The 10,665-nt window shown below is 37.5% G+C and overlaps 1 protein-coding gene and 1 long non-coding RNA gene across 2 annotated transcripts; one reads left to right on the plus strand and one right to left on the minus strand.

Annotated features, from left to right (window-relative positions):
* Positions 1-2,134: 2,134 nt before the first annotated feature.
* Positions 2,135-4,378, minus strand: LOC110732070. Its single transcript, XM_021911982.1, has 7 exons — positions 3,803-4,378; positions 3,631-3,684; positions 3,541-3,576; positions 3,434-3,457; positions 2,667-3,290; positions 2,397-2,525; positions 2,135-2,296 (listed from the first exon to the last, which is right to left on the minus strand). The coding sequence occupies exons 1-7, from the start codon at positions 4,376-4,378 to the stop codon at positions 2,135-2,137; spliced, it is 1,605 nt and encodes a 534-aa protein (XP_021767674.1).
* Positions 4,379-8,910: 4,532 nt separating this feature from the next.
* On the plus strand, positions 8,911-9,540 carry LOC110732014. Its single transcript, XR_002513411.1, has 2 exons — positions 8,911-9,181; positions 9,380-9,540. It is a non-coding gene; the product is annotated as an uncharacterized LOC110732014 (long non-coding RNA).
* The last annotated feature ends 1,125 nt before the right edge of the window (positions 9,541-10,665 follow it).

The following is a 10,665-nucleotide window of genomic DNA, read 5'->3' on the forward strand; positions in this document are numbered from 1 at the left end:
TTAATCATAATAATAAAAGTAACTTTTATTATTTTATGTATTTTTTAAAAAAATCAAATTAAGTTGACCAAACCAATAAACAATGGCACATGTCATGGATAACCTATTCAACAGGTTATCAACCGATTTTTTCCTATTAAAAATGAAAACCTCCCAAAGGTTATAATATTAAGGAATAACCCAAAGGTTGTATTATTAAAAAAGAATCGGCCAAAGATTGTAATATTATATGTAATTTTAACTAAAAAATAACCTTAAAAAATTTAATCCAAATATTTGACGAATGAGATGATATATACAATGAAAAAAAATTATATTCATTGGAAAAAAAACTGTGTGATTAAGCATGGATGAGATGTAAAAGTAAAATTTTGTCTATTAAAAATAGGGTTATTAGTGAATAACTACCCCTTTTTTTATTTGTTTAGAACTACCCACAAGTTTTGAAACGTTTGAGTAGCACTGTCCAGTAACGTTTTCCATTCAATTAAAACGAAACTAGGGCCCACTTTTTCACTATTCACATCTAATTAACTCCGCCAACTACCTTCTACCCTCCTCTCTCCTCCTTAATTTATTTTCCCATCTAGTTAGGATCCAGCAGCCTTGAAAGATATAGAGGGAAAGCTGATGTTCTTTCTTCCTTTCATTCCAATCAAAATGGCGGGTTGTAAATTGGTAATTATAAGCAAAATTTCACATTTACTACCAGGCAAATCACCCTAACTCACATTTGCTACCCCTTAAATTTTTATTTTATATTACTACTACTAAAAAACACTAACTGTGAAAATAACTACCACTTGAGTAACTCTGTTACTGTTTTTGTTAAGTGGGGTGCACTCCAAAGGATACATCCTTATTCTTCCCATTAAATACGATTTAACATTCTTTGCTTTGCTTGGAATTTGTCTGCTATCATTTGGAAGAAATTAATACACAAATTCATCAAATTGAAACACAAATTCCTTCAAAAAATTAAAAGCGAAATCAGTGAGTGTGGTTAATTAGTGATTGGTGAGTTTTATACCAAAGAATTACGAAGCGATAAAGGTTAGTACTTAGGTTTAATCGAACAATTTAGGTAAGTAATCTACAATTATATTCTCATTTACTTAAGTAATTAGTACATAGGAATGTTGTTTTGTCTAAAACCGAATTGCAGTGGCTTAATTTGTAGTAAATAAAAAATGCAAGAAATTAGGGTTCTTGAGTGTAATTTTCAATTGGGGGTTTTTGGTGGGCTATGATAATTATGAAATTAAAAGTGTTGCTGGGTTATCAAAGTATGTAGTGTTGTAATGATTTCTTAATTTTGTGTATTTATAGGGAATTATGGCTTTGGTTAAGTGTTCACCCTCAAAATACAAGAAATGTGACTGTGGCATTCCCATGGCTAGGCTAACCTCATAGACTAGAGAGAATCTAGTTAGGAAGTTCTTGACATGCAAGTTTTATGATTCCAAAACAGAAACAAGGGGCTGCAAGAGTTTTGAGTGGCTTGATGAAGAAGATGGGGTTGATTGGCAAAGGGAAGTGATCAACCAATTGATCCTTGACAAAAAAACTGATAAAGGGTGAGTTAAGCTCATTGCAAAGAGAAGTTGAGGATCTTAGTGGCCAAAGAAGGTAATTGCTCACTGAGAATGAGAACCTCAAACTGAAGTGCAAAGCTCTTAGTGGTGATAGGAAGAGATACTCTAAGCAAGGGATGCAGAACAATGGTGGGTTTGGCTGTGTTGTTGTGGGTGTTGTCAGTTGTTGTGTTTTGATGATGGTAGGGTTGTAAGTTGTGCTTAAGAAAGCTTAGGTTAATGTAGGTTCTATCTTAGTAGCTTTAGTGTAGTGTAATGTAATTTGGTTTCTAGTGTTATGTTAGTAGGTTAGTCTACTCTAATGAAGTGGACATTTTAAAATTAAAATTGTAAACTCTTTAAGTATTAACGAAAAAAAACTACTTTTATGAGACAATAAACATAATTTTTCTCCATTGCATAGTTAAGTACTGTGTTAGTCACAAAAGGTTGCAGATTGAAAGCATGAAATTCCAATTCTTACAAACAGTAAAATACAAACAGTGTTGCTAATTGACTAATACTAAAGTTTAAGGTTACAAGGCACAGTAACAGAAATTTCAACCAACTTTGTTCTTTCCCTTTGCCTTTGACCTTGTTGCCGGTGCTGTTGTTGAGGCTTGAGTATTTTGGCTGCAAGTAACAGGCTGGGAGCTTTGACCTTGCTGCTTCTGTTGTTCTTGTGTAAATGTCTTGTTCAATACTGGTAGGTCCAACAGTAGCTCCACTTTGTAAACATTCAAAGCACACAAACATAAAAGTTAATTACAGGACACAAACTTCACTATATTAAAACAAAAAGAAACAGGACAGTCTGCTTACATTAGTAGCAGCCCTCTGAGCTTTCTTTCTCCTCTGTTCCTGCAGCCATGGTGTGTTGAGGACAGGCTTGGATGACACCTTTGGCTCAGAGGCTGCTGGGGCTTCAATTTTAGGTGTAGATCCACAACTCTTGGCATAATGACCCAGGATACCACAGTTTCTGCACCTTTTTTGGAACTTTAGGCCCCTTGGTTTCCCCTCTTTGTTGCCTGGTCCTCCTTCTCCCTTTTCTAGCTTTCTCTTTTTTTATTTAGGCCTCCCAAGCATTACCCTAACTGCAGGTGGGAGTGGTTGTCTCAAGTCTATCTTCTCCCAATGCTTAGGGCCTGACATAGGGTTGATTGCATCTTGGTATGCAAGAATATAGGTTGCCCTACTATAGTAAGCATCCACATAGTCATCTGGATCCACCCTTTTGTCAAGTATACAAGCATAAGCATGTACACATGGTATGCCTGTAAGCTGCCAGTGATAACAAGAGCATGAATTCATCTTCAGGTCAACCACCACCTTATACCCATTCAATTCAACTTCATAACTATCCCCCCTAGACAGTTGGACAATGCAATATCTAGCAGCCCTTTCAATCCTCCCAAAAACCTTACTCACATAAGGCATGTTCTTCCCTTCCATTTTTTGAACTGCCTCCCACTTTTTATAGTTCCTCTTCATCATGTAACACCTCATCCACTCCATCTGAGTGAGAATGGGCTTATCTCTTGCATCTTTTATTACAGCATTGAAAGTTTTACAAAGATTGTTCAACAACATGTTGGACTTACACCAATCAGAAAATGCATGTCTTGACCAATGTGATGGTGATATATTTGCTAAATACTCATATTCATATTCTGATAAGAACTTAATGGACTCCATTGCAACCTCAAAGTCAAACTATATCACAAACAAATAGACTATGATAAGAGACCTACTCACGCAAAACAAAGCAAGGCATACACTCTAACACAAAATAGAATTTCAAACTCAAATTCAAACTATATCACAAACAAATAGACTATGATAAGAGGCCTACTCACATTGAACAAAGCAAGGCATACACTCTAACACAACACAGAATACATACAATGACAGAACACAATACATAATGGATGACATAACACATGTGAAGATGTAATAAACTTACCAAAGTGGATGCTCTTGCTGCATTCCAAAACAATTCCTTGAAGGTAGAGCCAGTGAATTAGAGCTTAAAATTAGCCCAAATATGCCTGACACAGAATCTCTTCTTAGGATTTGGGACTAATTCATCAAAGGCTTCAAGCAATCCCTAAATGTGAAAGTCAAAGAAACAAGTCTACTGTTAGAAATACAACTGTGGTTAGAATAAAAAAAATAATAATAAAAACAAAAACAAAAAACAGAACTAAACTGACAGAAAGTCAAACCTTTTGTCTATCACTCATGAATGTCAGTCCCAAGCCTTTACTGCAATCTCCAATGTCCTTCTGCAGACCCTGAATGAACCAGCACCAAGTGTCTTTGTTCTCTACCTCCATTGTTGCCCATGCAAAGGGGAAAATTTGATTATTCCCATCCTTGGCAAATGAAATAATTATTTTCCCAGGATAGGCCCCTTTCAAATGACATCCATCTAGGCCAATGAGAGGCCTACAACCTTTATTAAAACCATTCTTCAATGCAGCCAAGCACATGTACATCCTCATGAATAGAGGGGGCTCTGTTCTGTCTACTCCCTCAACCACCACATACACCCCACTTCCTAGATAGTACTTTATCATAGCCTTGCCATAATCCCAAATTATTGCATATTGCTCTGTTGCGGAGCCATAATTCATGAACTTTTCTCTGGCTCTTTCTAACCAAGCCAGCGAATACCCAATGTGTATTCCTAAATCACTTAGCACCCTAGCTCTGAATGTCTTGATTTTCCAAGTGGGATTGCTCCTCCACTCTTCACCATACCTCTCTGCCAAATATTCAGCTAAAATACATGCATTCATTCTAGATCTCATACACCTGTGCTTGATGAGTGGCATTTATGCCACTCTTTTATCCTTTTTTCTCTAAGGATTCTCCACTCATTTGCACTTGTTTTGTCCTTTTCTAAGCATTTTTACTTAGTTTTGTTTCCTCCTTTCCTTTCTCCTTTATCTTCCTTTTTCTTAGTCTTCTTGTCTTCTCTTTATTTTGATTTCCATGCTTGTGTTTTGTAGGTATCATGTGCCAAAAGAAAGAGGATTTCAAGGAGCCCAGAAAACTGTTCAGCGCGGGATACTGTGCGGCTATTGCGCGGGCGCGCACCCTTAGCTGTGCGGGCGCGCAGCCCAGTCAGAACCTGCGCAGCCAAGCTGATGAAACAGAGCCAAACCAGAGAGTTTGTGTGACCTATTGTACGGCCTCTGTGCGAGCGCGCGACCTGCTGGGCGGGCGTGCTTCATTTCCCCGTACCCTCAAAGTTGCGGCCGCGCAATATGCTGAGAGGGCGCACACTACTACTGCGCGGGCGCGCATATTTTGTATGCGGACGCGCACCGCTGGGTTTCTGATTTCTTTGCGCCTTGTTGCCCAAGTTTCTTTCTTTTGGGGGAGCCACATATATATAGACGGGACTCTTTGTAATGAAAAACACTTAGTTCTAATTCCATAGAATATTAGCCTAATTTAGAGAGAGAAAGTAGATTGTTATTCAAGCATCCCTTATTGTATTCAACTTTGCTCAAGTTTAATCTTAATCAATCAAGCAAGAATCCAAGTTTTCATCTTTCATTAATCCTTTCTTTAGTAATCTCTTCTCCTTTCCTTTATTTTTATTTATTTGTTTTATTGTTGCTTATTCTTGTTAATCTTATTAGTTCATCTAGTTGTTATTGATTTCATTGATTTTAATCATGTTTTGTTTTGAGCTTCTTGAGTTTGTTTCTAGTTTTGATATTATGTTTAATCTCCTTTCTCTAGGCTAAACTCTTAGCTAGGGGAAGGGGGTGGAAAATATGAGTTGATACTGGATGAATGATGATGGTTGGATTGAACTTATGCCATAAATTGATGAAAGACATGATTTTTAATAGCTTGAGATTATTATTGCACTCTATTTGATGTTTTCTAGTTTAAATGCATGAAAGTGATTTGAATTAGATTAAGATCATCTCTATTTTAATGATTGCATGAGAATAAGTTATTAAAGTGGAGTTTTTATGGATTGTGCTTCTTTATTCTCTTGATTTGATTGTGACTAATAGGATGCATGAGAATGATCCTTATTAGTGTAGACCTCTTTCATTGATTTGCCTAGACTATTGCCTGAGAATGAATTGTTTAGGTAGAATCTTGTGTTCTTTGGCATGTGTTTCATGATAATCATCATTATTCCCCTCTTTCTAATCATATTTGACACCCCCCGTATCCCTAGCGTCATTTTCCCTTGGTTTTAATCATCATTTTCTTACCAATTTGTAGTTTTAGTGTTCTTACTCAACAAAAACCAACAAAAAAAAATCCCCTTTTTACTCTTGCATTAGTGATTATTGACGTTGAATTAGTGTGCTTCCCTAGTGGTTCGACCCTTTACCTGCCGCTAACTAGTTTGGTGTAGGTTTATGTATTATAAATGATTAATTTGATTAGGATAGTATCTTAACGACCTATATAACCCGTGATCAGTGCTTTAACCTCATATCCTTTATTTACCAAGCACTGCTATTATAAATTAAAGTCTCCTTGCAGACACCTTAAACTCACACTTCTTCACTTCATCACCACACTTGCATTGAGGCAAGTTGTTACTCTTAGAATTCCACTCACATTGCATCTCTTTCTACAGAAAACGGTAATCCTCTTACCACCATTGTGCAGGCAATAAAATTCATACATGTTCTCTATAGCATGGGTCCTCAATGCTCTTCTAAGCACAATACTGCTGGTAAATTCTGCCTATCTAAAAGAACAACTGGCTTTTTAAAGTCAGTGTCTTCCCTGAACCATGGGCTTGAGTCTTATTCTTTATCTGACCCATTAAGACTCCTAAGTTCATCTGAGTCACTTCCCTCCACCTGCAGCTGAAGATTTGTGCAACCAATGTCATTTCCAAGCTTCTTTACCTTCTGCTCAACAACTTTCTTAGAATTGTCACCAGCATCAGCAATCTGCAAACTCTTCTCCACCTCACCTAATATACCCCTTCTTGTCTGGATATGCCATTGTTCCTCTTCCTCATCACTAGCTGCCAAATCTTCTTCACCTACCTTCCACTCAATATCTAAGTCACTCAGCTCTGTAGAAGATGATCCAGATTCTGATCCAGAATCATCATCCTTGAACAGCCTCTTTGAACACTTTCTCACAGACTTCCTCTTCTCTTTGACCTCTCCCTGTCCATTTTGGTCACCAGCTACACCCTTTCCCTTCTCTTTAACACCACTCACACTCTCTACCTTCTCCCTGACAGCACTCTCAGCCTCCCCCTTTCCAGAATCTTTAGAAAATCTAGGGATTCTCCTACACACAGACTGAATGGGTTTCCTAGGCTTTATTTTTGTTCTAGGTAAAGATGCCGAAGGTGACTTACTATTAGTTGTAGCTGGGTTACTTTCAGTTGTAGGTGGCTTACTCTCAACATGCTGAACATTCCTTGGGCTCCTCCTACCCACATGGGATTTCTTTGGTTTTAGGGTGTTTCAAGATGCAGTATTAGCTTTTGTTTTAGTAAGTTGATAAGTTTGAGATGGTATGGGCTGAGATGGGTGTGAATTTGAAGGTTCAAATCCATTACAATTTGGTTTTGGGTTATTTTGGATTAGAATTGGGTGGTTGAGATCCAGATGCAGAAGGGTTGGGTGTGGGTGGGTTATCTAAAATAACCTCAGCAGGGTGATACCTGTCCCACTCTTGCAGCCCCACAGTTTTAAACAGCTCCACATGTCCTTCACTATGTTTGGACTCTAAGAAGCCCCTAACATCATCATCATTATCAATCCTCCTCTTCCTAGTTTCCCAAGTCTTTCCCCTCTCCTTATACCAAAAACTATAAATCTCTAGAGCCTCACTAAAACCTAAAGCTATTAACCCTTCATTACACAGAAACCTTAAGTACATCACACTCCTCACATATGACATTGGAACAACATACTTCCAATGAACAAACCCACCTTCATAAACCAAATACTTCTTCCCCCTGCGCTCCTTCTCCACAAACCCTCCAAATAGCCTAAGCTTAATGTCAATAGTATCATCCTCACCATCCATATTTTTCTACAATTAAATCAAGTAAACCATACATAAATCAATTTTAAATTCAACCATCACAGAGCACAAACTGACAATGTAAACAAACACATCATAAAACATGATTGTATACCCACACATGTTTAAGTAATTACACAATTAATTAATAAGTTAATTACCTAAGCGCGAAAATCTAGGGTTTACTTAAACAACAATTTTGTCTAAATTTCCCACAGTAACAGTATTTTATTGCAAATTGACCAACATTGATGCTTTGTTGGACCACTACAAGTACGAAAAAGGGTTGTTATCTGTCAATTGTTGTCGGCAGATTCTTCAAGCTTCCACTTCAACAAGGAAGATGACGATGCTCCCAGATGGACCTACCCCTTCAATCAAATTCGTACACGCAGTCAAACCCTAGATCTTAAGATAAGATGCGTAAAAAAAAGGGCAAAAAAAAACTTAAACTTGGTCAATTATGGAGGTTCAGTAAAATTTATGGGAGAAGAGAGATAAAGGGAGAAGATAGTTACGGGGAGAAAGAGGGAGTTAGATGAAGTTAGTTAATGGTGTGGGCTCCACTAACGATTCTTTAACAAAATCTGTGAAGTGGTAGTTATTGTAATATAAAATAAAAAATTTAAGGGGTAGCAAATGTGAGTTAGGTTGCTTTGACTGGTAGTAAATGTATTCTAGATCTTGGGGCAACATTCCACTTTTGGAACCGCAGACCAAGTTCCTCTAGAACTTGCTATCATCTTCGCAATCCAAGCTTCATTCTTTAACATGTTGTCATGCTTCTATTAGGAAGATCATTGTGTGTACATGTTAGGGAACACCTCATATACCTGTTAAGGATCAAAAACATGACATTAATTAGTATTATTACATTCGATCCCGTATCTCGTAGTTGTTATTATTCCCATGGTAATGTTACAATGATACATTCTTAATGGTATTTGTACAAAGAATGGACTCATTTAACTACGAAAATTCGAGTAGCGCAAGCTACCATACAACTAAGTCGTCACAATTGGTTTCCTCTTCTTGTTGAACATTGCATATCCTTTCACCCGCCTGTCAACCAGTACATATAATATGAGTACAACTAGGGATGACAATGGATTCATATCCGACCCGGATTCGTGGATCCATATCCATTTTCACGGATATGGATCTTATAAAATTGGACCCGACGGATCCGGGTCGGATACGAATCCTATCCTATAAAAACGGATCTGGTTACAGGTCTGACTCAAATACCCATATCCGGATTTGTTTACCCGTTTTTTTAAAGCTAAATTTATTTTTAAAATACAAGCCCATCCCACACCCTACATGAGGTTATGTCTTTCTGACTCTTAACTCTACCAAACCCCCAGACCCTAAAATCTCACACACCTCTCTAACTCTCTCCCCTCTTTCTTTGTCTCTCCCAAATGGCTCCACCGCAACAACTCCACCGTAGCAACTCCGCAAGTGACTCCAACATCCCTCTCCGGTGACCTGAGTCCAACACTCCGACCCATCCTCTCCGACGATCGCAAGTCCGCAAGTAACTTACAGTGCGATGATTTGTGGTATGTATTTTTATTAATCCTTAAATTATATACTTTATGTTTGTTTTATTAAAGCTATTTTTGTCATGATTTTAATTAATTTGTTAGTATATTATCTTAATGAGTGAATTTATATGGTTGTTGCTCACTGTTCATTTTTTTCAGTAATTGCATGTTTTGGATTTTGGATGCTCACTGTTTGATTTTTCATTTTTTTAGCCCTCTTGGTAGTTGGCCCAAAGGCTTCTTGAGAGATGGATTTTGGATGCTCATCATATTTCACAAATTGTTGTACTTGTTTGTATTGTATTAATGGATTATTGAGATTTGTATAAGTTGTCTTGTATTATTAGAGTTTGAAAGTTAAACCATTGTTTTAATTGAAAACTAAATTTTTTGCTTAAAAAATAGGTACAATGTGGCAAGATCCGTTTTGGATCCATTTTGGAGCCGTATCCGTAGGATCCAACATATATGGATATGGATCTCTTTTCCATACCCGACGGATCCAGTGTGCAAAAACGCATCTGGATCTGGATCCAATCGGATCCGGTACATATCCGACCCGTTGTCATCCTTAAGTACAACACAAACACACAGTAATATAAACAAATTCATATCAGTAGAACATGAATCCTTATTACTATTAATTATGCTAACCTCCATATAAAGGACTGATTCCGTAGGTAGCGGATTCCGGACAAAATAGGGATTTGTTGCACATCTAATCCTCCTTGCCTTAGGAATGGGATCTTCTCGTTAGGCTGTACATTCAAAAACAGTAACAGTCACATGTATTCCTGGCTACTCTTACTTCTGAATTGAGTATAAGAGTATTTTATTGCAAACTTGAATCAAACTCGGACCAATGCTATTCCAAGCCTCCTTGGGATGACTCTCTCCATATGCAACATCAATCATTTGAAATTTGTTCACCTTTGTTAAGAAAGAGCATACTTACGTAAAAAAACCAATAACAACATCGTCCAGTACTAGATTCACCCCCATTTTACCAAAGTCACCATCAACGGAGTGACGATCAAGCCTTACAACTAAGCCAATTTCCTGCATATTCCAGACTTTAATCCTAGGAAAAACACCCCATCGTAGCGGCACCATATTGTGTCTGTCCAAGTACATAACCTGTTCACATCTTAAGACAACTAATACACAATACAAATCAAACAATATGACAAATTATGCTATTGAATATCTTACCACAATAAATAACAAACAACTTCCAGTTCCTCGAGCATAACCATTAGCATTAAAATTACGCGCAAAGGATGATACAATACCTAATAACTTCGAAACCACCAACCCACATCAATCATAATCCATGCAATCTTGTGCACATGTTAGTGCAGGAACAAGATCGGCTGAAAGTCTAGGTGATTGGGTTGGACATAATACCATGTCGAGGGACATCAATAGAAATAGTGTCTTGAATTCAACTTCCTCACCCTCCGTCCACTCACCCTCTAGACTTTCCATAATCCAAGAAT

The sequence above is a fragment of the Chenopodium quinoa genome, unplaced genomic scaffold (genome assembly GCF_001683475.1).
Source record: "Chenopodium quinoa cultivar QQ74 unplaced genomic scaffold, ASM168347v1, whole genome shotgun sequence".
NCBI classification, from domain to species: Eukaryota; Viridiplantae; Streptophyta; class Magnoliopsida; order Caryophyllales; family Amaranthaceae; genus Chenopodium; species Chenopodium quinoa.